This window comes from Penicillium soppii, assembly GCF_028829465.1.
Source record: "Penicillium soppii strain IBT 18220 chromosome Unknown utg000003l, whole genome shotgun sequence".
Taxonomy (NCBI): domain Eukaryota; kingdom Fungi; phylum Ascomycota; class Eurotiomycetes; order Eurotiales; family Aspergillaceae; genus Penicillium; species Penicillium soppii.
Window position 1 is genome coordinate 2,626,650 of NW_026643233.1, and position 27,910 is coordinate 2,654,559.

The 27,910-nt window shown below is 48.5% G+C and overlaps 12 protein-coding genes across 12 annotated transcripts; 8 read left to right on the top strand and 4 right to left on the bottom strand.

Moving 5' to 3' along the window:
- Positions 1–1,096: 1,096 nt before the first annotated feature.
- Positions 1,097–2,679, bottom strand: N7529_003116 (zinc-dependent alcohol dehydrogenase; the record flags this gene model as incomplete). The annotated part of the gene is made up of 4 exons (XM_057238643.1): positions 1,097–2,004; positions 2,063–2,290; positions 2,352–2,447; positions 2,517–2,679. The coding sequence occupies 4 exons, from the start codon at positions 2,677–2,679 to the stop codon at positions 1,097–1,099; spliced, it is 1,395 nt and encodes a 464-aa protein (XP_057101254.1).
- A 1,158-nt stretch (positions 2,680–3,837) lies between these two features.
- Positions 3,838–4,020, top strand: N7529_003117 (uncharacterized protein; the record flags this gene model as incomplete). The annotated part of the gene is made up of 1 exon (XM_057238644.1): positions 3,838–4,020. The coding sequence occupies one exon, from the start codon at positions 3,838–3,840 to the stop codon at positions 4,018–4,020; it is 183 nt and encodes a 60-aa protein (XP_057101255.1).
- Positions 4,021–4,506: 486 nt separating this feature from the next.
- On the top strand, positions 4,507–4,815 carry N7529_003118 (uncharacterized protein; the record flags this gene model as incomplete). Its single annotated transcript, XM_057238645.1, has 1 exon — positions 4,507–4,815. The coding sequence occupies one exon, from the start codon at positions 4,507–4,509 to the stop codon at positions 4,813–4,815; it is 309 nt and encodes a 102-aa protein (XP_057101256.1).
- A 637-nt stretch (positions 4,816–5,452) lies between these two features.
- On the top strand, positions 5,453–6,739 carry N7529_003119 (uncharacterized protein; the record flags this gene model as incomplete). The annotated part of the gene is made up of 1 exon (XM_057238646.1): positions 5,453–6,739. One exon carries the CDS (start codon positions 5,453–5,455, stop codon positions 6,737–6,739), a length of 1,287 nt encoding a protein of 428 aa, XP_057101257.1.
- A 1,480-nt stretch (positions 6,740–8,219) lies between these two features.
- On the top strand, positions 8,220–9,841 carry N7529_003120 (aldehyde dehydrogenase family protein; the record flags this gene model as incomplete). Its single annotated transcript, XM_057238647.1, has 4 exons — positions 8,220–8,256; positions 8,331–8,405; positions 8,463–8,896; positions 8,951–9,841. The coding sequence occupies 4 exons, from the start codon at positions 8,220–8,222 to the stop codon at positions 9,839–9,841; spliced, it is 1,437 nt and encodes a 478-aa protein (XP_057101258.1).
- A 327-nt stretch (positions 9,842–10,168) lies between these two features.
- N7529_003121 (M18 family aminopeptidase) lies at positions 10,169–11,713 on the top strand (the record flags this gene model as incomplete). Its single annotated transcript, XM_057238648.1, has 1 exon — positions 10,169–11,713. The coding sequence occupies one exon, from the start codon at positions 10,169–10,171 to the stop codon at positions 11,711–11,713; it is 1,545 nt and encodes a 514-aa protein (XP_057101259.1).
- A 454-nt stretch (positions 11,714–12,167) lies between these two features.
- On the bottom strand, positions 12,168–13,542 carry N7529_003122 (uncharacterized protein; the record flags this gene model as incomplete). The annotated part of the gene is made up of 5 exons (XM_057238649.1): positions 12,168–12,571; positions 12,625–12,692; positions 12,747–13,120; positions 13,186–13,290; positions 13,342–13,542. The coding sequence occupies 5 exons, from the start codon at positions 13,540–13,542 to the stop codon at positions 12,168–12,170; spliced, it is 1,152 nt and encodes a 383-aa protein (XP_057101260.1).
- A 3,822-nt stretch (positions 13,543–17,364) lies between these two features.
- On the top strand, positions 17,365–18,682 carry N7529_003123 (rRNA-binding endoribonuclease; the record flags this gene model as incomplete). The annotated part of the gene is made up of 2 exons (XM_057238650.1): positions 17,365–18,108; positions 18,167–18,682. 2 exons carry the CDS (start codon positions 17,365–17,367, stop codon positions 18,680–18,682), a joined length of 1,260 nt encoding a protein of 419 aa, XP_057101261.1.
- Positions 18,683–19,060: 378 nt separating this feature from the next.
- N7529_003124 (H/ACA ribonucleoprotein complex subunit NOP10) lies at positions 19,061–19,466 on the bottom strand (the record flags this gene model as incomplete). The annotated part of the gene is made up of 3 exons (XM_057238651.1): positions 19,061–19,127; positions 19,186–19,253; positions 19,356–19,466. The coding sequence occupies 3 exons, from the start codon at positions 19,464–19,466 to the stop codon at positions 19,061–19,063; spliced, it is 246 nt and encodes an 81-aa protein (XP_057101262.1).
- A 592-nt stretch (positions 19,467–20,058) lies between these two features.
- Positions 20,059–21,471, top strand: sen2 (tRNA splicing endonuclease subunit SEN2; the record flags this gene model as incomplete). Its single annotated transcript, XM_057238652.1, has 1 exon — positions 20,059–21,471. The coding sequence occupies one exon, from the start codon at positions 20,059–20,061 to the stop codon at positions 21,469–21,471; it is 1,413 nt and encodes a 470-aa protein (XP_057101263.1).
- A 420-nt stretch (positions 21,472–21,891) lies between these two features.
- Positions 21,892–26,174, top strand: N7529_003126 (chromatin-binding protein RAD9; the record flags this gene model as incomplete). The annotated part of the gene is made up of 2 exons (XM_057238653.1): positions 21,892–21,948; positions 22,008–26,174. The coding sequence occupies 2 exons, from the start codon at positions 21,892–21,894 to the stop codon at positions 26,172–26,174; spliced, it is 4,224 nt and encodes a 1,407-aa protein (XP_057101264.1).
- Positions 26,175–26,272: 98 nt separating this feature from the next.
- On the bottom strand, positions 26,273–27,649 carry N7529_003127 (lipid-binding SYLF domain-containing protein; the record flags this gene model as incomplete). Its single annotated transcript, XM_057238654.1, has 3 exons — positions 26,273–27,394; positions 27,454–27,551; positions 27,607–27,649. 3 exons carry the CDS (start codon positions 27,647–27,649, stop codon positions 26,273–26,275), a joined length of 1,263 nt encoding a protein of 420 aa, XP_057101265.1.
- Positions 27,650–27,910: the final 261 nt, after the last annotated feature.

The window sequence follows — 27,910 nt, forward strand, 5'->3', positions numbered from 1 at the left end:
CAGCAGCGGTGAAGGGTATGGATCGACAAGGGAATCGAATCCCGTAAGGCCGTCTTCGGTCTGATCTTATCTGATTGTCCTAATTCTGCTTCTTTTTCGTGTGCCACTGGTTGAGCAGGTAAAATTGGAGAACGGCCAACAGTTCCTAGTTTTTGTTTTCCTTTTTGGATAACAAAACTCGCTCTTTTCCTCCAATATTGTAAAGTCTCTCCGAAGGTTGCCAAGCACTCCACATAGCAAATTCTTATCAATCAGTGGATTCTTCCTAACCTCACGCCGCGCGGAAGCCGAACAACGGAATTCTCGCATACATGGCCCGATCTGGAGATTTTCACCGTCGTGACATTTGAGACTTATTAGTGACGTATCAATGAAGGTGTGAAAAGTGGAAAGCGTGGTAAGAAGTCGCCACTATTGGATGCGTTCGCTTTCCGGTGCTAGCCATCGCCTTTAAAGGCCCTTTTCGGTGGTGATCCGAGGGAAATATCCACCATACCTGGTCATCACTTTTGGCTTGTCTCAATGTGGTATCTTGCACGAATTGAGTCTATACAGATGGCCATCATCTCTGAACAATTGGCTGTCTCGTTCGGAGTCAAATAAACATATATTGTTGTAGAGCTACGATTTGTCTCTCGACCCATTACAAACATGGGTGAAATATAATAGAGACTGAAAATTTGGACGATTCCGATCAATCCCGACTTAGCTTCTGCACCCTCTAAAGTCTACGAGGTACCATCTCATCTGCAAGGGATGTGGACACCATATGAACTGAAATGTCGCCTCTCTTGCCTTCGGGTGCCTGTATTATTTCTCAGTTTTAGGAAAGAGATTATGTTATGATCTCAATAAGCTAAATTCATGGGTACCTCCCATCCCATGCTGATCATGTTGCATTTGGTGGGTTCGGCTTTCATTAACATCGACATTCGACATTGAATGAGGCGGGTGGAGGCTCACAATGAATTTCTCGCCATACCCAACATAATAATGACTTAAGTTTGGTTCCTTCAGGTTTCGTTCCATGAATTGTGTCATAAAAGCTTTTTTTGGTACTCGATATACACTAACTCGTCAAAATTGATATGTTAGATCACAGGTTCGTGAGCCGAGGAGCCCCGTCAGCTACAGGGCCGGAGTGCTTAGTCTGCACAAAGACCTTCTGCATTCCCATCTCTCGTTTGCTAAAGACGTCATACAGCTTATCCATATCTTCCAAACGGACCCGATGCGTCACCATAGCCAGTGGGTCAATCTCTCCCGTCTGGATCAGATGCATGAGGTGCTCCCAATACTTCTGGACAGGAGCCTGTCCATTACCACAGAGATGGACACCAGTTTGCATCAAAGCCCCGATGTTAAAATGATTTGTCTGAGAATAATTGTTAGCTCTTTCCCAAGTCTCCGTCCAAAGTGAACTCACATATCCAGCATAGACACCCGTCACACCCACATGTCCAAATGGGCGAACGGCAGTGATCATCTCATTTAGAATCTCTGAAGTATCCGTCTCCATCCCCAACATTTGCTCAAAGTAATGCGCCCATCCTTTAGCATATTCACCCGCCGCACACTCCAACGCGACGTCCGGTCCTCCATCAACCATTTTCTGCAACTGGGACGTCACAGACTCACCCTTCGGCAGATCAGTGAAGTTTATGGTTTCAAGTTTTGGCAATTTCGTCTTCACAAATTCCAATCGCCATGCAGCATCGCCTCCATCGATGAGGATCACCCGACTAGCCCCATGATAGAAACTATACTGCGCGCACATCTGTCCGATCGGCCCGGCACCCCAAATCGCAACAACATCCCCTTTTTTGACTCCCGTGTCGACGACGCAGTGCCAAGATGTCGCTAGGACATCTGATACATAGAGCGCCTTCTCATCTGGGACGTCGTCTGGGATAGAGAGCAGGTTCACGTCGCCGTAGGGAACGCGAAGATACTCGGCTTGGCCGCCGGCAAAGCCACCCGTGAAATGGGAATATCCAAACATGCCTATCATCGAGTTAACATAGATATCAAAGCAGAATGAGAAGTTCTCGTGCTCACTTACCTGCGGTTCGTTTGCCGTACAAGGCGTTGGTGAGTGTGTTCTCATTGGTCCTATCGCATTGAGAGAATAACTCTCTCTGGCAATTCCTACAAGTTCCACAAGCAATTGGGAAAGAGACAACGACGCGTTCTCCGACTTTGACTTTCTTGGAGTCCGGGCCAACACTTTCCACAACTCCACAGCATTCATGGCCGAGCACATCGCCTTTCTGTAATTGGGGGATTGTGCCTTCAAACAGCACATTTGAGTTAGTCTTTTTGGGCTTCGCTGATCAGGGTGCAGTTCATACCATGATATAGGTGCAAGTCACTGCCGCAGATGGTGCTTCCTGTCACCTTGATAACTACATCACCGGGGTCGATGACCCGCGGCTTGGGCATTTCCACTGATGACGGCTTGTTAGTTCAGTGCACGGATAAGGTCGCCATGCAGAACATGATCATGTTTCACTTACCCACTTTGACTGTGTTCTTGCCCTGCCATGTAGTGGCCTGGATTAACTCGCCAGTCTCTTCTCCAAACTCGTTGTTGTAATTCGAGACGTCAGTGGTTATGGTCGCATTGTCACCATGGCCAATGACTTTCTCGACCAAGTTTGCTGCCTGTGTAAAGGCCATTGTGTATAATTTTGGATATGATGGGTTCAATGGCGATTCGAAATCTGAGATGTATATTTCAGTTGAGCTGTCATCGAAACACGAACGAGGGCTCCACGCACGGATTTATAATTAGCATCTGAACAAAAGCGCCTTCATTCACATTGATAACCCTGTAATATTCCTTGATAGTTCATGTAAAACTCCAGGCTTTGGTGACATACTTGAAATTGACATCACTATGATGTCGGGCTTTCCATCCTATTGATTGGTGAATGCCGCAAGCTTTGTTACAATAGGAATCATGTGGATACGTAACCTTGGAAGGATAACGCATTGACTACATACCTAAGAGGGGCGGTCATGACGATAGACCGATGACTAAGGACCATGACTAAGAGCGATGAAGCATGTAGTAACTAAGCCTAGGAATCTATCATGTCTGCCCGGGCGAGAAGATGATCGACTGTGCTCAGTAGTCGAATGAAACGAAAAACCATGAACTCGTTGTTAAACGACTATTCTTTAGAAATTGTAGGAGCTAAGAGAGGTTAAATCCGAACTTAGTTTATTAATTCTTTCAGCGAGTTCTATAGTTTTACGAATATTCGCCGTCGCTGTCCTCGTCGGAGCTTAAGGAACTTAAACTTAGTGTTCTAGGTAGAGGTATGAGATACTTATTCGTAGTATTTACTTCAGGATCGGTCGGACCTATGTTTAATTAAGGATCCGTTGGGCTTATGTTAGCCTAGAGCTAATTTTGATTTCTCCGTTGATTCTTCGCTTTGTATAGTGCTGACTTTACGCAAGGATAAGCTGGAGGCCGAATGACAGTGGGTTAAGAGATCGAGAGATCCTCGGTGCTCAGTGCTCGACATGCCTACGGTCCACTCGGATTGCGAGCGGTGTACTTCGATATTCCTTCGTAGTGGCATTGCCTTATCATTTTGATTGTCTCATATAGATAGTTAAGCAGGATGATGTTTCATGACAAATGCCTTATAAGGATCCATATCCTGGAACAGCGGACTTCGGATTTCGGATTTCCTATCTCATCTACAGCTTAGGAAGGCGCGGGTGTTTGTGGTTATACGGTTGCCTAAATGTTTATAAACCTGAAATTTCAACGCGGTCGTAAGTTTCTCAGCATAATCAACATCCTCTTTCCAATCCAAACTGATGAAGCACCCTGCCCAGTTCCTCGCTGGAAAGCGCATTATCGTCGCCGGCGGAAGTTTCGCTGCCCCATCTTTCGTCCTGGCTTTAGACCAGGTATGGAACCCCTCCATCGAGAATGCCCAAGTCGTCATATTTGAACAGAGTGAACGCGAGAAGTGTCTCGAAAAGATCCCTACACGCTGAACATCAACGCAGCCAGTCACGATGATGGATTAGTCACTATTCAATAGCTAGGCCTCCTGGATGAAGTTCTCGAGTACGCATCACTTAATGGCGGCAACATTCGCGTTTGTGGTGACAACTGAAAGTGGATCTCGTCCATAAATCCAAAGGAGTATTGCAGCCTCCCTACAGCAACAGTCCGGATATCTCTCGAGGGGCTCAAGCGCAGACTTTAGGAAAATGCCGAGACAAAACAAACGGCCTTTGAATGGGGATGGGCATGTATAACAGCCAAACGAACCGACGACGGAAAGATGCGAGTTACGGTTTCGAATGGGGATGGGCATGTATAACAGCCAAACGAACCGACGACGGAAAGATGCGAGTTACGGTTTCGAATGACGGAGGCAAGACCACATTGTTCGAGCAATGTGACCTCATCGTCGCCGCAGACGGCGCAGCAAATTACGAGCCTGCTTCCGATCACGCGACATGCAGACCACCTAGATGGGAGCAAGTCGGATTGGTGATGTCGGTTACCTTAAGGGAGGAGTGCCTAAGCCCATCGATAAGGATTATGGCCTGCAACTGGCTCATGGTATTTGCTGTATCTACAACCCCCTTGACAAGAACAGGGTCGCCTGGGCGCTCAGCACGATTGGCCCTGCACGAAAAACTAAGACAAACCTCAACGCAGGTTACTTCGAGGGCCTGAAGAAAGAAGCTCTAGAGATGGGCCATGTGTTTAAAGAACCCTTAAAATCAGTTGTCGAGGCCACAGTCCGAGATACCGAGTTTGTCAGACCCGCAAACTAAAAGGAAGCTTTCCAGCACGATGAATGCCTGGATGGTGTGATGTTCATCGGTGATGCGAACCACATCATCAGTCCCTATGAACTTGTTGGTGCGGACATGGCGCTGAAGGATGGGTGGGACTTGGCGGAGCATATTTGTCGCCCATTTTTCCACCAAGGCTGCGGCAGCTTCCTATAATGCCATTAGTATTCCTCGCTACAACCAACCCTTATTCTGCTACAGTACTAGTGGTGAGAACGCAGAATTTAAGGTGGAGATAGCTTTAATCTTTAAACTTAGGGTACTTTGCTTAGAAGGACATCCTGTGAAGTAAATCATATATTCCAATTTCTGAGTACGGAGTATAAAAAACACATTTGACCCCTGGCCTCTACACACCTTCGCATTCCAGTTTGCTCTTTACTTTGTTCCTAATTATTCTATTTCTTTCTCATAGAATTGCATAAGATTTTATTATCAACGCCAGGTAGATTTATTGAAATTTGATTGATTCCTGTCGAGTCATATTTGACTTTCTGCCTGACGTCGTTCCTGAACCGCATTAAGCGGCGGGAGCTAGAACTATGGTTCCGAATCCGTTCTTTCAAAAATATCGATGCACATGTAATGTAGGCTTAGACCTTTCAAATCTGCAATTATGGACGCTAGCAAACGATCTATGGAATCGCTAGACACGGAGCCACCCCAGATTCACGTTTTGAAGAAACGAAAAATCGACCTAACCAAGGATTTAGACAACGCCAGGAAGCCGTGGAGGGCAAGAGGATCCTTTGATCTCCAATTCTGGACTCAAGCCGTCAAAATCGAAGAAATCAGCCTAGAGAGGTCTGAGTTGTCCCGTAAAATCTCCCATCACCAATTTGAAGGCGATCCGGGCAATTGGTCAAAAACAGATGAGGCTAAGGCCATATTGGAGTCGATTAAAGCCCAGGAACAGTCAAAAAAGATTTGCCAAGAGAGAGTAGATCAGCTACAAAACGCACGAGAAGGAAGAAGCCTGCGCGCTTCATACATGAAGCTTTTCACGACCTCTAGTATGGGACTAGCCATGCAAAAGAATGTAGGCGCTGGCCCGCGAGATTCCAGAGTCCAGCAACAATTCCGCGATAAATTGGTTGAGGCATATGGGGCTCGTCACTCATCAGAACCCTGGCTTTGGTGTTCGATTCTAGGCCGGTACATTGAAAGCGAAGATGTGACAGCATCCCATCTTTTCCCTTGGCGCAACGGCCAGGATACAATGGATGCCATTTTTGGTCAAAAGCGACCTGCAGAGCTATTCCTGCCGCAGAACGGTCTGCTAATCTATAAAGGGCTCGAAAAGTACTTCGACGCTGGAAAATTTGCGATTGTTCCTACTTTGGCAGAAGGGACGCTACTGTCCGAGGTCAAGCGTTGGGTTAAGTGTGATCAACGCGAATATCAAATCAAGATTATAGATCCAGACTGGGAGAAGAGAGACACTAGAGTCGCAAGTTGGTCTGATATCACTTTTGGAAACCTCGATGGTCGCAAACTTGTATTCAAGACCAAATTCCGCCCGGCAGCCCGGTATTTGTATTTCCACTACTGCATGGAAGTGTTACGAATGTGCTGGCAGCACAGCAGTCAAGGAAAATCTAGCAATGCATCGCATTTGCTCCAATCCGAGCATGGAAAGCCATTTTGGGGCACTCCAGGAAGATACTTACCTCGAAACATGCTTCTGGGCTTAGTTGAGGAACTCGGTCATGACTATCGATTCCTAATGGTCGGCGCCACAACCAGTCGATTGGAGGATGACGACCTCTTATTGGGCGCCATGGCAAGTCACGTACAAAAGCGAACCTCGATTTTGGATCGTGAGATTTTTGACCCTCCAGGAAGCGAAGCGTCATGCTCGGAGGGCGAAGCTTCATGCCTGGAAGAGACAGTCTCTACATAGAGAGTGATTGATCTGGCTTTGGGGATGAAGAATCAGTTGTAGCTTTTGGTTTGGTTTGGCTCTTTTGTCTTTGGGATTTTCATAATTACTTCTGGCTATATTATTTATTATTACTTCTGGCGGAAATCACAGCCTTGCGCGTCTCTCTGAAAGACTTTTTACGCTTTTAGAATCTCAGTGTTGGAGCTCATACGCTGTGCTATCTAGCTCGAGGTGCAGGAGATGGCAAGACGCAGCTTGACGCGAAGTCTTTTAATCTTGTTGATTGTATCCCGTCTACTCTGGAGTCTCTCCGGATTTACGGCCTCGGAGAGCCCGTGGACAAGAGAACCCCCTATCTGGATTACGAATCCGATCTAGATGCCAATGCCCTGATTGAGCAACTGGCGCGTGAGAAAGATGCCAAACTGCCAGGACTGAAGATCGAAGGTGTTGAGCCTTGTATTCCAAATGGCAGGACTGTGGATGAAGAGGCGGATGAAGATGATCTAGAACTTTTCTGGAATGTTCCAGATGACAACAGGCTTCATTAGGTTGGTAACGACGTTAGATGATGATATCTATCTAGAATCAATGCTGTCACCAGTGTAAATTTGTCCCTCCGTGCAATCATCTATGTGTGCTAGGACAGAAAATGAGTTACTCTGTCACAAGCCTTATAAAATAAACGAGACAATATACATGGAGTCTAAAAGATCTAGAAACAGCTTATATGACGATCCTCCAATGCAACTGTATTATGGGATGATTAGCCGCTGTATATATATGGTTCGAAGAGCAACCCCAAAGAGGATTGAAATGACCCAAAGCAAGACCTAGAGAGTAGACCAGGATATGCCATGTCGCCAGACATGCAGGGCGGGGATGTATAGCCTGAACGATTCGCGAAGCTATATGGTTTCACTCCAGAGCTGCCTTGAGAATATTGTAATTTTCAAATCCCACATCGTCATCGCTCATTGATGGATGTGCATGGCCGGCAATGCACTTCGACACATAAAAATGTAGTGGGAAACTTGACCTTTTGTTCCACTTACTCTGTCTGTAAGACGCTCTTACAGAAAATTAATTGTTTCAACTTACAATTGAACATGTGTCTCTTCAAATCATTGATGTTTATTACCGCCATTTCCGCGAAAGTAAGCGACAGCATCAGCCCCCGTATTCTAAACTCACCCATCCACCTTACGAATATAACTGGTTGCCTTTTCTTAATGTCACATCTCGCATTGATAGATGATAGCGGGGAAATCCATGATTACGGCAAATGCGGAGTAACCACTGGCTCACGCGGGGCTGAGCTACAGGACCCCTGAGACAAGCTATTTGTCCTTTTCTTCTTCTTCGTGAGACTGGAATTGATATATTTGATCGTACGAGACTCTTGTTAACTAAACTTTCCCCTAAAATCTGCTGCAGGAGACCTAATCCAATACGTGGACCTAGTATCAAGCCTCTCGACTACATTTAATTGGAAGCCATGTCTTCTCCTGGCATTACCAACGAGGCCGAGACCCGTTTGTTCATTAACAATGAGGCGAGTTCTATATTTGTGTTGCACAGACATATGTATCACAATCTGACGCTGTAGCACAGTTTCGAGCCGCCTCTGATGCAGGAACATTTGAGTTGAAATCTCCTGCCACTCGTCAGCCTGTTGCTTTGGGTAGAATTACAGGATTATGAAGCCTTAAATATAACACATACTAATTTTTACCATTAGTGTCCGAGGCAACGGTCGAAGATACAGACGCCGCCGTCGCAGCCGCCAAAGCAGCTTTCCCGGCATGGTCAGCCTTGTCTCCCAATGACAGGGGAGCATACATGATGAAGCTTGCCGAACTCCTTCTCGAATCTCAGGAAGAGCTGGCTCATCTGGAGGCCAATTCTATGGGACGCCCTGTATCTGGATACTGGGATGCAAAGGTTGCTGCACAGAAGTTGCAATATTTCGCAACAGCTGGTTGGGACAACCATGGCCAGACGAGCTTGCATACGCCTGGATTTTTGAACATGACATTGAAACAGCCATTCGGTGTTGTTGCTGCTATCATCCCATGGAATGTGCCTGTTTACTTTTTCATTAACAAGATGGGTCCTGCTCTTGCAGCTGGTAATACTATCGTAATTAAGAGCAGCGAAAAGGCACCCTTGACCGTGAGAAAACCTCGTGACTTTGAGGAAAAGCTCATTGCTAATCCAATTCTCTAGTCAGCAAAGGTTGCTGCCTTGATTCAGAAAGCCGGGTTCCCACCAGGAGTGGTCAACGTCTTGTCTGGCCATGGTCACATCTCGGGCTCTGCACTCTCACACCACATGGACGTGAGAATGATTACCTTCACCGGGTCAGGAAGAACTGGTCGGTTGATCCAACAGGCAGCGGCCAAGTCCAATTTGAAAAATGTGCTGTTCGAGCTCGGCGGCAAGTCGCCGGCTGTCATATTCGGGGATGCCGATCTCGACCGCGCAGCGAAGGAAACTGCTAATAGCCTCCAATTCAATAGCGGCCAAGTTTGCATGGCGAACTCCCGAGTATATGTACACTCTTCCATCTCGGATCAATTTATCTCTTTGTTCAAAGAAAAATTCCAGGCCATTACACCCGGTGATCCCACCCAGCCTCATGTCACCCATGGGCCTCAGGCGGATGAGATCCAGTTCAATACCATCAAGAAATATATTGAGCTTGGAAAGAGAGATGGCAAGCTTGCTCTGGGTGGAGATGAGATTGCCGGGCATGCAGGATACTTTATTGAGCCTACAGTTTTCCTTGAGACGCCCGAAGACGCTCCGATTATGAAGGAAGAGATCTTTGGGCCTGTGGTCAACATCAACGTGTTTGACTCGGAAGAAGAAGTGATCAGAATGGTCAATGACTCCGAGTATGGGCTCTACGCCTCTGTTTACACTCGCGATATTGAGCGGGCTATGCGATTCGCCAAGTCCATGGAGGCTGGCAGTGTTGGCATTAACTGCACTAGCCCAACTGGAGCATTTGACATGCCGTTTGGGGGTTTCAAGGCTAGTGGGATTGGAAGAGAGGGTATTCATTACAGCATGGACTGTTACTTGGAGACGAAGACGGTACTGATGAGAATTTGATTGCCTAAGAATATAGGATTGGTTCACTGTCTGGCGATACGTGATATTGATCTTTTTTTTATTTTATGAGCCTTCAACAAAATTAGGTGATCAATTTCGTATCGTGGGCAGACATCCCTATAATGTTGTTTCGAGACATGGGCGTTAGTCAGGGGAAGCTGAACAGCTGAACACGCTATCGCGTCACCGGACACGGTGATAAGCAAGGGGCGGCTCCGGACTCCGCCTTTCCCCTCACGATTCACACACTCCCCAATCTCCAACTCTTCCTCTTTCTCTCACATACACGCATAAACACAATCTTATAACTATCTCAATAATTACAATATGACCAGAAAGTTCGCTTCGGCTCAAGGTCTCGACATGCCCTGGGCCTCCCAGATTTCCGCCCAGCTGCCCGATTCATTCGAGCCGGTACCTGCATCTCAGCCCGTCCGAGCCCAGGCACCGGTCGCCAATGAGCCCGTCCGACCCGAAGACTACTCAAAGCCATACTGCGAGTTCATGACCTCCAACCCCACCATCTTCCATGCCGTCAAATCCTTCTCCAAACAGCTCGAAGAGCATGGCTACAAGTACCTTTCTGAACGAACAGTCTGGACATCAGAGCTTAAGCGCGGCGGGAAATTTTACACCTCACGCAATGGTAGCTCATTGATTGCGTTCAACATCGGCTCGAAATACGAGAGCGGAAATGGTGTCGCCATTGTCGCTGGCCACGTCGATGCATTGACTGCCAAGCTCAAGCCTGTCTCCAAGCTTCCCAACAAAGCAGGCTTCGAGCAGCTTGCCGTGGCCCCGTACGCTGGTGGTCTTGGTGCTACTTGGTGGGATCGTGATCTTGGTATCGGTGGCCGTGTGCTCGTCCGCGACCCTGAAACCGGAAAGGTTGAGACTAAGTTGGTGAAGCTTGACTGGCCCATTGCTCGTGTGCCTACCCTCGCTCCTCATTTCGGAGCTCCCGCCAACGGCCCATTCAACCCCGAAACTCAAATGGTTCCTGTTGTTGGCATTGATAACTCAGACCTGTTCGAGACTGCCAAGACTGAATCGAGCAGCATTAACTATGGCAAATTTGCCTCAACTCAGCCTGAGAAACTGGTCAAGATTATTTCCAAGGAGCTTGGTATCACGGATTACAGCACCATTGTGAACTGGGAACTGGAGCTGTTTGATACCCAGCCCGCTCAGCTGGGTGGACTGGAGAAGGAGATGATCTTCGCCGGTCGTATTGACGACAAGCTTTGCTGTTATGCTGCCCAGGAAGCCCTCATTGCTTCCTCGGACAGCACATCCACTGGAACCGTGAAGATGGTCGGCATGTTCGACGATGAAGAGATTGGCAGTTTGCTTCGACAAGGTGCTCGCTCAAACTTTATGAGCAGCATCATTGAGCGAATCACCGAGGCATTCGCTAAGGATAACTACGGGCCCAACCTCCTCTCCCAGACGGTAGCCAACAGCTTCTTGGTTTCGTCCGATGTCATCCACGCAGTAAACCCTAACTTCCTTAACGTCTATCTGGAGAACCACTCGCCCCGCCTCAACGTCGGTGTTGCCGTGTCTGCCGATTCAAACGGACACATGACTACTGACAGTGTCAGCGCTGCCATTATGAGCCGTATTGCAGAACGCACCGGGTCAACCCTGCAGGTCTTCCAGATCCGCAATGACTCCCGCAGCGGTGGCACTATTGGGCCGATGACCAGTGCTCAAATCGGTATGAGGGCCATCGATTGCGGCATTCCGCAACTGAGCATGCACAGTATTCGTGCCACTACCGGTAGCCTTGATCCCGGCCTGGGTGTCAAGCTGTTCAAGGGTTTCTTCGATCACTATGAGGCGGTCGACAAGGAGTTTGCCGATTTTTAAGTTGTTGAATCCTGTCCTAGACAAACTATGCGTAGATTTCTTTGGTTTAAGCCTGTCATAGGCGGGTGATTTATTTATGCCGCAATGCAATCGAATTGTTTTATCATAGCCATGGCTTCAGGATTCATCCATTAATTCTCAAGCGCTTGGTATTAAATTATCTGTTTGGTTCGATTGCTGTACCTCGACTATATATCCAAGAATTTCTCACTCACATTCCCATTGATCATACATCCAGAAAGTCTCAAGCAAGTAAAAAAAAGGAGAAAGAGAATGAAAGAAGGTGTATCCCGTGGGTTGGGTGTGGCCCATTAATAATCGTGCAAGAGGGCGGCGTGTAGGTCCCCGATGTAAAGCCCCGAATGCATCTAGATCATGTTTTCCGCGATACTGTCGCGAACATAAAACGGTGTGTGAAGAAAATTGTGGGGAAAACGGTACATCTCGCCCAACCCTAACGGGCAAATGACGAGTATGAAGACCTTGAAGGAGCAGCGCGACGATGCTTTTGAATAGGGGGAGGAACGGAGTGGACTTCAGCCATTTCCATTTCCTCGTCTTGAGCGAAGGGCTTCTGCGCCGGCTTGAACCCACTGCCGGGGACAAGGGCGAGAACTCGCTCTGGGTCGCCAGCCCCGTACTCGGGGTCTGAGTGAGATGCGCCGAGGGTCGCTTCGTCCCCGTTCCAGGTGGAGTTGCGCTGGGTTGTGTCGCCAAAGGTGGGACGGCTGCCGTTGAATGTGCTGATCATTCCCGGGAAGAGGCGTGCGATCAGCGGCTTCAAGGTCGGTAAGCAGGCGCAGATTATGCCCGTGTTGCATTCTATGGCGGACCAGGAGGCGGCGCCGACATTGTCGTCTTTTTGGGTTAGTATTTTGGATGGTTGTTCGTTGTTAGGGCTGGGAGCATACATGTGGGGTCGGAGGAATCTGAGATTATCTTTAGGCTGACAAGGCGGATGATACTAGTGATGCAGACACTATTGATGTTAGTTTGGGATATTTCTTCATCTAGAGATCAGAGAAGACCTTACAATCCACCCAGAGCAAACATGATCATCAACGCAATCTTCTGTCTCCGAGGCAAGTCGACTGCTATCAGAGCTGGAATCGGAATAAGGAGAATAGCAAGATCGGTTGTGATGTGCATGCTAGCATTCGAGAACCAAAGCCCAGGCTGGCTTAGACAATGTCCTTTGATCGAAGCATCCCAGAATTTGGCAACCGGGATACAGTTGAGGAATGCACTGATCACCGCCCAGGTACCATATATGCCGAGGATTGAGATCATGATCCAGCAAATGACGCGCATACGGTGCGTGGGAAAGACTCGGAAATATTGCATTAAGATGGAGGCTTTCGCGCAGAGGACGGCGGCGTTATAGAACGGGATGGTGAGCCAGAATGCCTATGTCGAAGGTTAAATATTACTCAAAATCGATAATAGCAAGTTGGCAGTTAGGGTAAACTTACCTTCATCTGTCTCTCAAGGATGTGTGGTGGGATATCTTTGATGTGCATTCCCATGCCACTGGTGGCTTCGACAACATCTAAACCCAGGAAGACAAAGGAATTTAACTATTCATCTGTATTAACATCTAGTACTTTTCGGCTCAATGGGCGACATACCAAGGCAATAATAACCATCCAGTCATTTGCTTCCACCCGTCTCATAAGCTTGATTCGAGTATACATCCTCAGGGCCACAAAGAAAGATGCCAAGCTGGTAAAGACAACGCTCACAGTCATCGCCTTTGCACCACGAGAAGACAAATATGTTCCATCATTCCCCCGCTGAAATATTACATCTCGAAATTGGAACATGCTCATCTCAGTCGATATTTGAGCTTTAGCAAAATTTTGTTCAAAGAATGGCTACCCCAGAAATGATCTAGATCAGATCTACAACGACTGAAAAAGCCAGGTGCGATCAAAAATAGAACAAATCGGGAAGCAAATTAATAAGAGTGAAGAATCCCTTGGGCCACTAAAAAGGGAAATCAGTTTGGAGGCCGTGTCCTTATTATAATGCCAATCGCATAAATTCATAGGGAGCGGACTCATAAACAATGCAGCCCCAGAAACCCAACGGCCTCAGAAGGAATCCACTCTCATCTGCACCAGGGTACAAAATTCATTAAATATCAGCCTGCATTGTCTCTCCTCGCTCCCCGGATTGGCGGGCCGATACTTAGACATGAGACAGAAGTTCATCCTGCGAGAGGGCGTGTTTGCATGCAGCGCAAGGGGCTGCATACAACAAGTCGGGACCAGAGTTGGCCCCGATGAATCCATACGCGCATGTTGAATGCAACTTTAAGATTTTGTTATTTTTGCTTTTCCATCGTGTTTCTTTTTTCGTTGGCATCATAATACGCGCACATCGCTATTATGGGTAAGGATGGTCCCACATGAATGAGGAAGTAGAGTTTTTACAGGGTCTTTGATATATCGATTTTCTACAGATTGTTCTGAGACTTCAGAAACCTTCGCCCCTTTGCTCTCGCTTGCTCTTAATGGCTCAATTGGTCTGAACTAGACGTTGATCACCGCGACGATCGCATAGGGACGATCCGCCCGAATTACCGATCAAATCAAGTCAATGCATGCGTCATTCTTCTATTCTGGGGAACATAACTGATGTATGACAAAGTATATATACATTGGCAGACTATTGTTATGGTCTAAAATGCTGGAATCTTATTTGCAATAGTGGAAGATGTTATAAAAATCTGATTGCCATGCTGTGGAAGATCATTAGCCGCGGGCTTCTTTCGCAATAAGTCGGGGATCATTTCTTTTCATGTCCGGTCATCTCCGATGGTAACACCGAAGAAGCATTGGCGCTGCCTGTTGTTAAAGGGTATTGCAGTGTAAGTAGACCACTTTCAAGCTCTAAGCCCGGCCAGCCAGCCCAGGATGTATCTAGTGCCTGCCCATTCACTTCGTAAACACGCTTAACCCATTGATCTACGAAAGTCGCCATCGATAATCTCCGCAATTTAAAGAGCTGAGTCTATTGGATCTTTGAGCCTGTTTGGTAGATATGCGCATCACATCTAGAGAAAATCCACATATCATATTCCCATCCGCGGCGTAGCCGCGATGCGGCGGACAAAGCCAGGCAATGAAAATGCATAGCGTACGAGAATAACGAAAGCGAACAATTAACGAGTTGTAAGGCCCAAGCTTTCGAGGACCTAATCTTCGAAACACGCGATCGATCAGAAGCGGCCCGATCGCCTTGACTCTATACATCGGTTGATCGACGACAATACACAATTTCCGCGCCCCTCATCTACCCCTCCTATGGTTACCTTGGAAATTTAAGGAATTATCTTAGAAGATTTTGAAACTGTTTCAACAGTTGACAGAGAAATCATCTGCTTTGTGGAAGTTGTTTCCTTTCGCATGTTAGGGCTCCGTTTAAGCTCGCTTGATGTGCAAGGGGCTGCTCCCTTGCAACCGAACTCTACTACGAATAAATTATTGAGAGCGAGCGAAGACTGCATCTAGAAGTCAAAATCGATTGAGAGGTAAATTCTCCTATTCGTTGAGTGCAGCCACTAGTCGATAGCGGCGATCCTCTTGTACGGGATACCCGTTACCAATTACCCTGGACATGAGCGCCAAAAACTTCATGTGAATGAATATGAAAAATTTTCCGCCTCGAAAATTTCACCTTGCTATAGTTACTGGTTCTATTACCACGCCATACCTCGTGATTATCGGCGCTCAGGGCGGCTTCTACCTATCTTGTGGTCTACTTGGCTCATTCACCACTCACACATCTTGCATAATGCAAAACTGTAAACCGTGCGCTTTCAGCTCGTGGCAATCCCGTAAGAATCATACTACAGCAATTATTAACAATACTCTGAGCCATTGGATTTCTCAGGAGGCCTGTGGCCAAGTATCCCACAAAAGTGGAGTCGGCGAACTAATTGATACATCACATTCAAGCATGGGAATACCTGCACTGATTACCATTAACGCACTTTCCTCGCAGCATGGGAGATATGTAGTTCTTTTGGTGGTACAGCTTTTTTTTTTCTTGCGTTTTGCTGTTGAAAAGGTCCTCTCTTGAATATGCAGGGCGCGAGGGACCCTCGACCTGCAGGTTTCCTCGGCTGTCATGTTGTCATGGCAGCTAGCAGGTCAAAAACTGCCCAATAGTGAAATAAAATACTGTCGAAAGATGCTTAGCTGTCCTCATCATTTCTCAGTTGTTTACTGCGCCTTTTGCGTCCTCTGGTCTTTCTAATCGGGTTCTCGCAGTCAACATGGCAAACTTCCTGAGTCCCACACCACATGCACTCTTACAACCCGGCCCACTCTGACGGGTCTGTGCCTGGTTCAATTCTTGATACCATGGGATGGATGAGCTTACCATCAAGTCTGGTTTGAAAGGAACGTTCTGCTGATGCCCCATTATCTCCTTCTAAGTACTGGTGGACTGACGTAGTGCTTCGATGTAAGCCAGACAGACAGCAGGGTAGATGCCGGTAGCCGGCTCAACACTATGACTCAAAAGAAATGCTCATATCAGGCCATGCTGGAGCATAGAAGCCATCTATTTGTTTGTATGATTTGTGTTGACCGCTGTTTCTGGTGGTCTTTTCGAGGATCTCGAGTCTAGAAGGTTACTATCAAGATCTGCCGATTGACAGAATTCAGATTGCCACCAACATGTCTATTTGGTGAGATCACATCTTCCTCACTATAAATTATACCTCTTGCAACATAACCGATTATGCAAGCAACTCGTTCCAAGATCTCAGGTCCAGATTTTGAACAAAGACACTGTAAATTCAACTTGAAAAAGTCAATTGCCACTCCTTGCAATGTACAAAAATGTTGTTTTCTTGTTTTCTTATTCTCGTCCCTCACAGAAACGCTTTGGATTCAAACTGAGTCTGCATTGGTGCACCTATCGTCATATAAAAAGAAATCTATACTATCTTTTAGTCACATACGTTATAAGAAAGAGGACCAATCAAGGATTTTCCTTGTTTGGCCCACCATTATCTTATCGTCTTAAAGTGCTCAAGATTTTTTGATATGATATAGCCTCTGAGAAAACTACTGTACTTCGGGGAGATGCAGGAACTAGTTGGTCCAGTTTGGAATAATATGCCCAGTCTCAATTAACCCAGTCTGTTAGTAACTGGGAGTGATGAGTTTTCTCGCAAACAAAAACTATACTGGGCTACTCATGTCAATACTTACAAATCTCCTTGTGATGAACATTATCGATATCCAGAAAGATGGAGTTCTCATCCCAATATTACGTGATCTATTGCTGAATCCCTGGATATATATTCGCAAATTGGGTGGGAGTCCGCAACTTTCATGGTATATTCGAGGTAGAAGCATCTTGTAATCACCAACAGGCCTCATACCTCGGGATGTAAATCAAAACAAAGTTCTCAGTAGAAAAGCACAGTGTTCAAAGAAAAAAGTACAATATGTAGTTCTGAAGTAGTAGTAGTACCTTGGAGCTTGTTGGATAGGCGATAAGATAGACCGATAAGGACGCACAGGCCACTTCACAGAGAAATTTCCTTTTACCACATTAAATTGACAAGTCGTCAACGACCTCGCTCTTTCTCATTATTGATTTGTGGGATAAGTCCTAGTTAGCAGGACAATATGGCAGAGACTACTGCCGCTTCCACCAAGCCCGTTCACACAATTGTGCTGGACGCCGGCCCGATTCTTAAAAATACCCCGCCGCTTTCCACACTACTTGCCCAGTGCGAGGAAATTATCACCACCCCCTCAGTGGTGGCCGAAATCCGCGACCCCGATGCCCGCGCTCGTGTTGAAACTCTCTATCTGCCCTTCCTGAAGCAGCGTTCGCCCACCCCCAAGAGCTTCAACATTATCAGCGAGTTCGCTCGCAAGACTGGTGACCGGTCTGTTCTGAGCAGAACCGATATCGAGGTACTCGCGCTTGCATATGAGATTGAGTGCGAGAAGAACGAGGGTGATTGGCGCCTGCGAAGTGTTCCTGGACAAAAGAGGATCAACGGGAAACCACCCGTCAAAGAAGAGCCGACAGAGGCCAAGGATGAACCTGCTGATGTGGAGGCCGTTACCGAGGGCGTGAAGGATACCACCGTCGCAGACGTCCAAGAAGAGCCTAAAAAGGAGGAAGAGGTTACCGCAGTTGAGGAGACCAACGAGCTTGCTGAGGCTGCTGTCGAAATTGCCGACGAAGAGGCCGCTGACGAAGAGGAGGAAGACAATGACGATGCCGCTGATTCTGACGGCGGAGAATGGATCACGCCTACGAACTATAAGAAGCGCCTCGCTCAAGATGACTCGGGATTAGCGACTCTTACGGCTGCGCCGAAGACTATGCAGGTTGCAACCATGACTACTGATTTCGCTGTAAGTATACCCCACCTGGTTCTCTGTCGTATATTCAATTACTAATCTTGCTGCAAAGTGTCAAAACGTTCTGCTGCAAATGAATCTGAACCTTCTGTCTACCACGACTCTTCAGAAGATCCAGCACCTGCGAACTTTCGTCAAGCGCTGTCACGCTTGCTTCTTGACCACCAAGGAAATGAACAAGCAGTTCTGCCCTCGCTGTGGTAAGGATACCCTCACTCGTGTTTCCTGCACCACCACCGCCAATGGCGCCTTCACCATGCACCTGAAGAAGAACATGCAGTGGAATAAACGCGGCAATGTATACAGCGTCCCCAAGCCCGTTGCCGGCAGCGCGAACGGCAAGTGGAAGGGTGGTGGTGGCCAGCGAGGATGGGGCCAGGAGCTCGTCCTCGCCGAGGACCAGAAGGAGTATATCCGTGCCAACGAGGAAGAAGAGCGCCGCCAGCGCCGCGAGCGTGATCTCATGGACCAAGACTACCTGCCTGGTATCTTGACCGGCGAGCGTAACAGGGCTGGCGGTCGTACCAAGGTCGGTGCTGGCCGCAATGTCAACTCACGGAAGCGCTGAGTGTGCTGTGTTGACTTTGCATCTTTGATTACATGGGCTGGAGTTTTGGGGCATGGAAACACAAAAGTTCACTTGGTCAATGCCATGTTTACAGTGGTTATTGGCCTTTTTATGAGGAATGACCATGTCTGTGATTTACAGTTGAACATAGAATATAGCCAATTAAAGGTTTTATGAACATTTAACAAATTCCTTGATTAAACACGAACCTAGATCAGGTATCATATTCTTCCGAATGTCTAGGTGGAGCCCCGACCAGAATATCCAAGGGGAGCAAAACAAGTATGGACATCTCAGCCATCCGTGACTGCAAGAAAAACACCATTCGCCAAAACATGGGCTATGCCCGGTAATTCACTTTTCCGAGTGTCGGGCCATTTAAAGCTGGGCAGCGGCCTGCTGGGTAAGGAGCAGGTTGTAGCGCTTCTTCAGGGTGACACGGTGACTAGAAGAAGTTAGTTCTCAATGCTATGATGGCGCAAAATCCACATGTCACTACTCACCGAGAGTACTTGTCATCGGGGGAGAAGCGAGCGGGGTGGGCAGACTTGGTGACCTCGCCGTTCTGGACCTATTGTAACCGAAAATTAGTCTCATTGCTCCAAATCCAGGAATTCAGAAAACCACATGATCACTGGAAAGCGGCAGATTTCCAGCGGCAGATTTCACATACCTTCTTCAGCGTGTAGACACGCTTGCCCTGGGCGTCGAGAGTGTACTGTCCATTGAAAATTAGCGACTGCTTTCGGACCGAAGGTTTTCGATTTCGCTTCGAACGGTACATACCATAAGATGCATTCTAAGAAGGGCAATATTAGCAGATGAACGTCAAAGAACAACAGTAATCAAAGACTCACTTGGCGGTAATTGGTGATTTGTCGTAGGTTTAACACTTGTATCGGCGATAGAGTGGAGGATTTTTTTTCTCGAAGGTTGAAGCTCGGACCACCCTGCTTAGTCACCCGGTGCTTTTTAACGGAGCTTTCGAAGCGCAAAATTTCCTCTTCCTCCACTTGCAGACAATATTTTGCTTCAAGTTGGACTTAGGTCATTGTTAATGTACGGTGACATGGTTGGCTTTACTAATTGATTCAGACTCAGTTTGGTCTCATTCGGACACATTCAAGGTAAGATGACTCTCCAGCTCTTCTACACTTCCCACACCCTTCACCTTCGGTGATGACACCACTTATTTAGCTCAGGCAAGCGGCACTTTGATTTCTAGCTGCTTGTCGATGATCTGCTGAATTGACTACAACGGTATCTGAGAAGATTATACCATGATGATTCAATCACACGCATACATGTGAAGACCATTCGCTAACCTCGGATGTCTTAGGCTTTTCGAATATCATTTCATTCAATAGTAGTCCGGGATGGCTACTCCAGTAACCAACATGGACAAGCCGGCGGCTACCCAGTCGGAACCGGCAAAGGTTGCCCGTCCCCGTGCACCTCGTCCTCCTAGGCCCAACTTCAGACAAATTCACCAGTTTCCTCTCCCGGTCAATGTACATCATGTTCCACCTGTAATTCCTCATAACCCTTTATCTCTCATAAGCGTCGCTCTCTCGTACCTCACATTCCTTATCTCCCCACCTCGTCGTCAAGAAGTCCACTCGGCCTACTTTGACAAGGCCACTTCATCGATCCATGTTACGGACGAGAAGGCCATTAAAGCCTTGTGGGAGATGGGATTCTTTGGCAAAGGTAGTCTCAGTCGAAGTGAGCCTAGTTGGCTGGCGCGAGAGAAAAAGAGGCGAGGGTTACATGACGGCAAGACCAGTGAGGAAATTACAAGAGCCCGACGAGAGGAGCGTCGTGGACTGAAGTTAGAGCGTGCTCGTATGGAAAAATTGGCCATCGAGGAGATGCTTAAGGCTGAAGCTGCTGCTAGAGAGTCTGGTTCTACCGATGACCCTACTGGGCAATCAACGCCAGACGACACAGCTAATGGCACAGCGACCCCAGCCGAGAAATACTCTCTGAAGAAGGCGAAGGAGGCTAAAATGCTGGAGGCTCGGGAGGCACGCTTGGCAGCTCAGAATGCGGATCTCGAACAGAAGCCCGAAACCGAAACCAATGGAAAATCCGTGCGCTTCTCGCCACTCGTGCAGAAAAAAGAGTTCTCATCAAACTCGCCATTATCTGAAAGTGTCGTGGAGTCACTCGATGTAGACGACTTCCCCAACGAGGAACATTTACAACTTTCCAACGAAGAGGCATTCTTCCTCGCCTACGGACTCGGAGCTTTGCAAATCTACGACGCACCTTTGAGCTCGGAAGACCAATCCACCTCACCAACCCCCATCTCCGCCCTCCTCCAACAGTTCTGCCACCACTCCTACCAACCAACCCGTGAAGGCACCGCCGCCCTCCAACCCGATGATCCCTTCATGGTATCATACACCGTTTACCATCACTTCCGATCCCTGGGCTGGGTCATCCGTTCCGGTGTGAAATTCGGAACTGATTACCTGCTTTACAACCGCGGACCCGTCTTCTCCCACGCCGAGTTCGCAGTCGTCGTCATCCCATCCTACACTCACCCCTACTGGTCCGAAACGGAGGAGCGGAAGAAATATACAGCGGAGAAGCAGGCGAGGAGTTGGTGGTGGTTGCATTGTGTGAACCGTGTCCAGGCTCAGGTGATGAAAAGCTTGTGTCTTGTCTACGTGGATGTGCCTCCGCCTGCTGCTTCCATTGATGATATTGGAGCCTTGTTTGGCCAGTACAAAGTCCGCGAGTTTATGATCAAACGATGGACTCCGAACAGGACTCGTGATTGAGTTTTCTGTAATTTTTTCGATTTACTTGCCCATTGAGGCGGATCTAAGGGCTTCTGATACCCTCTTGCAATCTGGCATTGTCATAGAATACCTGTATTATCATTGCATACTGAGCCATTTAAATGATGCATCATTATTCCATATTTCCTTTTCAATCCCTACTCAGATATGTTCAATCGTACATACACAAATGCTCAACTTGAAGTTGTACAATGTTCGAACGGATATCCTTTTGCGGCGCTAGTCCATAAAGGGTAAGATTACTTAGCACGTGACCGACGCGTTCCGCGTCGACGCTCCACTCGAGTAAATGTTCTTCATTTGATAAAAGGCGTTTAAGGCCGAGAATGCAAATAAGCTTGCCCATGAGGCTGTTGTCGTAATAAAGCAATAGCTTCTGTTGGAATTTATGTCAAAAAAATGGAAAGCCAAGACAGCATCGATTTGGTGAAGTTACAACGCGACGCGTTGGGGCTAGTATGTGACGACCCTGGAGGTTTCCTCACACCTCATTGGACTGACTCCAATATCCTTAGCATCAATTTCATTCGAGCCTCTCGCAGTCTGCCAAAAATATCAACCACGACGCTCTTTGTCCTACACACGAAGTTAACAGCCTTTCCAACGACATATCCAACGGTCATCTCCCTCCGAAATCATCAGACCCCGGACAACCGAGTAAAAGTCGCCACCCTCGGTTTCGATCTCGGCAGCATGAGGCACGCCCCATGATGTCCAACAATACTGGCAATGAACTGGCAATGGGTCCAGGCTCGCAATTCGGTAACATGAGCTCCGCAGACGTTGCTCCGGGGGACACACAGGTCGTTTCACAGTCGGTATACGACAGTATGATTCGGCAAAATGAGGAGTCGATGCACCAGGACTTTTTACAAACAGGGGCCGACGGAGCAACATTGAGGACTCTGTATGAGGGTGATAGCGGGCATATCGATCTCATATCGGAACTGGACGCACACCATGGACCGACCTTTTCCCAAGACTACGACAACGAGGTCGCAAGTACATCCGAACCGAACCAGTCTTCTCCGATGGCATTCGCACCCGATCTTTTTCCCGAATCGCAACGTTTCCTGGCAGAAACACCTGGGACGGTGGTGAAGAGCAATGGGCCGAAGGGCATGATAACCGAGACTCCCAGTATCTCGCGGAATCCACTGGCCGGGGATATCGGGTCGAGTGGTGGCCTTCTCGGTCTGAGCCAGGTATTCGGAGCCACCCAGGCTCCGTCGTCTCCCATAGTTCATGGCCTGCAATCTGAGCTGGCATCTGATCGCCCGTCGCCTAATATCCCCATTCAACGGGCCCGTTTCATGACTGGTGTTTCCTCCCCTCTGGTCGGGTTGCCGGGCCATTTCATGAGAGACTCATCGGAACCGAACTTGAACTATATATCGATGAAAGAGTCTCAGACGAGGCGTGACCTTACTCTGGGTGAGAGGTTGACTCGGTCGGCAGATGACCTCCACTCAGATCAGAGTGACAAGGAATTCTACAAAGAGTCAAGCTTTGTAAAACGTGCGCGGCGGCAGCGGGATATCGATGAGGAAACTGCGGCCCAGTTAAATGGGCTGAGTGCTCCTGCTAGATCTACATCCGCCAGACCACAGACTTCCCCCGAGCAGCCGATTGAACCAGATCAAGCAATGGCGGAGGCTGTTGCTAGCGAGGAGGAAACAGAGCAAGAGGAAGATATTGTTGTACAAGTACCAAGGTCACAAGACGCCCCTCAATCCTCAATGGAAGAGGACAAAGAGAACTACGATGGCCCTCTGGATGCTGCTGCCGCCGCCAGTGCTCACGACCGACTTTCCCAGGCACTTGGGTTTCAACCAATCGCTTCTCCATCTCGCGGATGCTATGATGGGGAAGTTGATGATGAAACAGACGGCCCAGTTTACCTCGCCTCCCATACTGGTGAACAGCCCAACGGTGCGGTGCGCTCTTCTCAGATGATGGTGAAAGACTCCCAACCGTCCCCTCAATCGACGCCGAAACGCATCGATCGCAAATATATTGAGCCTATCTGCCAAACCCCTTCGCCTTCCCGCTCGCGCATTCAATCTCCTGCAAGAGAACGTCTGCGATCTTCACCTCCCTTCTCTCGACCAACATCAAGACATTCGAACACTCAGAGAAATGGCACCGCGTCAATTGCACAAACCACGGAACCCGGTAAGAGTGTATGCCTCATTGAAGCCGAACAAATACCTCCCGGCAACCCACCAGAGCAACGTGATGTAGAGGCATCGCGATCCAGAGCGGAAGCAGAAACTGGAGGAAACTCATCGTCGATGCCATTCGATGTAGTCCAGACACCTGTTCATCAGCGCCTACAGCATATTGGAGACATGGCTCGATTGCCTAGTGTCCAAGAGACAAGCCCCAGTCATTCTCATTTCAACTCTGAGACTGGGTCCAATGGGCTGGGCAATGAAGATGACGACCTTCCGCCCATGTTCAATGGGGCGCCAAGTAACCGAAGCAATAACATCCGACCTAGTGGGCCGAGGGCACTTTCTTCCCCTCTTAAAAAGCTGCTGTCCAGCCCGGGAGGAAGCCAGCGTAGAGCTTTGACCGAGATTGCCGCAGATCTTTCGCCGCAGGTCGGAACTGGTGGCTTTGATCTAGGAATTGGAGTGTTCATAACGGAGGATCAAGAGTTCAATGCCTTGATGGATGGATCGCCAACCCGTCCGAGGAAGAGGCGGCGCGGTAATAATAGCTCAAGTTATATTGCCTCTGATCCTATCATACCTGTCACCCCTCGCGCTCAACCACCTAAATCTGTTACGCCGTTCCATTCATCGCAATTTCGGCCCGCTCCTATCCCAGAGGAGTCGGATGCTGCGGCTTTCTTGCAAGTCCCTGAAACAATAATTCGGAGGCAACAAAAGCCTCCGCGGCGAGCTACCGAAAATGTCTGGGAAATCGAAGGTTCACCCGAGCAGCCAGTTCGCCGGAGATCAAGAATCGGCAAACAGGCTACATCACGGCCGTTGCAAAAGAACCATATTCCTGAAACGAGCTCCGGACTTATAGAAAAACCACAACCTTCGCCTAAAGTTGTGATTCCCAAACCTCCGTCGGCTCCATCCTCTGAAGTCGCCGATGTATCACCAATTATTGCATCTGATGATATTCTCGAGTCAGGGGCAAACACCACCGAAGATCCTCCTACTACACCCCGACAAACACACACATTATCGGAAGACACTGCTCAAATCGCTCCAAGCCAAGTACTTGCCGTTTGGATGGGCCAAAAACGTGCATACTACCCAGCAACATGCTTTGGAACACCCTTGGGAGTACCAAAGGACAAATACTCTGTCAAATTCGAGGATAGTCTTCATCTCGAGGTGACAAAAGGCGCAGTGAAGAGATTCGAGCTTCGGCTCGGAGACGGTGTCAAAATTGATATGCCCAATGTTCCCAAGGTTACCCACGTTGTTCGCGGCTTCGATGACAGGTTGACCCGAGAGGAGCTTGCCAAAGCAGCTGACGATGGTCTTTATCCTATCACTGACATCTATGGTCACTCTACTGTCATAGTCGGCCCCAAGCAACGCAAGAGCTTGCCAAATGGCGGCCTGAACAACAGTGAAAACGTGATCAAGGTGCCTCTTGCTCGTATCTATCTCGACACTATATTGTGGAATCAGCTGAAAGACCGGGCATTCACACCTCGCCCGGCACCTGTTCAGCAAGAGAGCACGGTACATACCCCCTCTGAGAAGTCATCTGCGCCTGTATCCCCCAGTGCTCGTTTCTCTCGAAGCATTCACCAAGCAAACGGCATGTTTTCCGGCATGGTATTTGCAGTCTCTTACGGAGACGACGAAACAACCAAAAGTCGCATCTCGAAGCTGATCGTGGAGAATGGTGGTACCATATTACATGAAGGATTTACTGAGCTGTTCGAATCTTCATCGATTGTCCCCTTTGATACCCCCACCAAAACCAACGCCAAGGACGCAGACCCCAATAGCAAAGGCCTGCAACTCACACCCCTCGCCGAGGATGTAGGCTTCGCCTGTTTGATCGCCGAGACCCATTCCCGGCGCGAGAAATACATGCAAGCCCTCGCCCTCAATCTCCCATGTCTATCAGGACGCTGGGTAGACGACTGCGTCACCAAAGGCCGCGTCCTAGACTGGGACATCTACCTCCTCCCAGCCGGCGAATCAACATACCTCAACGGCGCGACAAAATCCCGCCTCATGCTCCCAACACCCCCATCCACAGCCCGCCTCTCCGAGACCATCTCAGCACGCCCAAAACTCCTCGCAGGCCATTCCGTCCTCCTCGTCATGGGCCGCGGCAAAGCCGAAGAAAAGCGCAAAGCTTACATCTTCCTCACCTATGCCCTGGGAGCGTCCCGCGTCGAGCGCGTTCCCGATCTCGGTACCGCAAGGGCTTTGATAGACTCCCAATCTGATGCTGGCGTGCCCACTAGCTGGGATTGGATCTATGTTGATGATGCGGATCAGGCGGCCGCGAAGTCCATGCTCACGCCTAGAGCTAGGACGCAGCGGATTCATTTGTTTCATGGAAAAAAGAGGAAGAGGTCGATTGCTTCGTCTACGCCCACGCCACCTGGCGAGCTTAAGTGTTCTGCTAGGGTTGTGGGGAATGAATTTGTTTGTCAAAGTTTGATTCTGGGTAGTTTGTATGAGGAGTGATATGTGCTTGTCTTGATACCAATTTCATTTAACATTTTGATTCTAGAATGGATATATTCTAACAATCATCTGTCTGGATCGTTCCGTATTTACTGCCCTTATTTGGAGGATGTGCCAAGGTCGCTAGATAATACACGTTCGGTGACAGGCTCGGGTTGCTGGGTCTTCAATTCATGAGTCATAGCGTCATTCGTTGACTCTTTCACTTGAGTCTCCTGCTTCTGATCCTGCTCTGTGTTTTGGCTGTCAGGAGACACATGTTGAGTGGTTGATTCATGAGAGGAGTTGTGAGGGCTTTCAGTGATAGATTCTACCGGTTCAGGCGCCGATTTTGCGGGCAGCTCTGTAGCCGGTCCTTGCTCAGCGGTAGGCACAGTCTCTTGGATGTTCGACCCCGTCACATCTTGGGTGTCCTCACTCGGGTTTTCAGTATTTCCGGGAGCATGCTCGCTCTCAAGCTCAGCAGCTGGTATCCGTTGATCAGTTGAGGCCGCTGTTTCGGGTCTGGATGGTTCACGCGCATCGTGAATCACCCCCGCAGACGACTCTGTGCCTTCGGGTGTCTCTTCTGCGCCTGGTCCGGTAGCCGCAGTCGCAGAGCTAGAGGCAGCAACCTGCTGCGGCTGTTCAGCAGGAGATTGAACTGAGGCTCCAGTGCTCTGCCCAGGGGTTTGTGCTGGATCCTCCGTTGACTGAACAGATGGGTCAAATTGAAAGAAATCCCCATTCAAAACCGCCATAAGAACCTCCGCTTCAGGCGGCGACGGAATCAACCCATTCAACAACTCCGTCGCCCGAATCCTGCGCCCATACATCTTCTTATTCGCAGCAGCGCGTTCCGCAAGAACACCACCCTCAACCGTCAGCCCACCATACAGCCCACGAGTCTTCGAGTAAGTAAACACCCCAGTTGAACTCTTGACCCCAACAACGCCGCTGGCCTCAGCACTCCGGCCGACGGGCCCAACAGCCATAGAGATGTTCCCGCTTAGGGTCAAAGTACCTGACTGCGTGAACGTTCTCACTGCCGCATCGGTGGTGAGCACGAATATGAAATCGGTCAATTCTGCACCGAATTGACCACCTGCGCCAATGCCGCCCATGGCCATTGCCGATGGAGCGGACCAGCTGCCATCGGGGAGGCGAGCGACTATCAGCCCTGAGCCGAAGCGGACGGAGCCTAGGAAGCCCACTCTGAAGGCTGTGTAGATTGCGATTCCCTGGAATGGAGTAAGGGTTTGTTTTGTGTATAACAATTAAGATAATGTTCGTTGTGTACCTTTGCTCCTTGGAATATCTTACGCGGAATCTCGCCATCAATCTTGAGTCTGGGGTTGATGAAAGATTCGATAATCGCGGCGGCCTTTTTGCACTCGCCTATAGGGCATCGTTAGCTTGTATAAAGCCATCTGGAGCAAAGGGGGTCAAGGACTGGAAAGTGAGGCAGGCAATGGATTGTGTAGTGCGTTCTTCATGGCTTTCACACTGCTGGATAGTCTGACGGAATGATCCAATATGCAGATTGCTAGATTCCACGGGCTTTACACAATGAATAGAGAACAATGTTCTACCTCTACTCCGTAGAAACATGTAAATATGTAATTAAGCAACAACAGCCTGATAGGGGGCTGACTTAAAGTAGCGCACGGACCTGATTAACAGGGTCCTAGATTTTGTTTGTGTCGTACTTTTGGCAGTGAATCACATGCACCCATTACTTTGCGACAGGGATAATA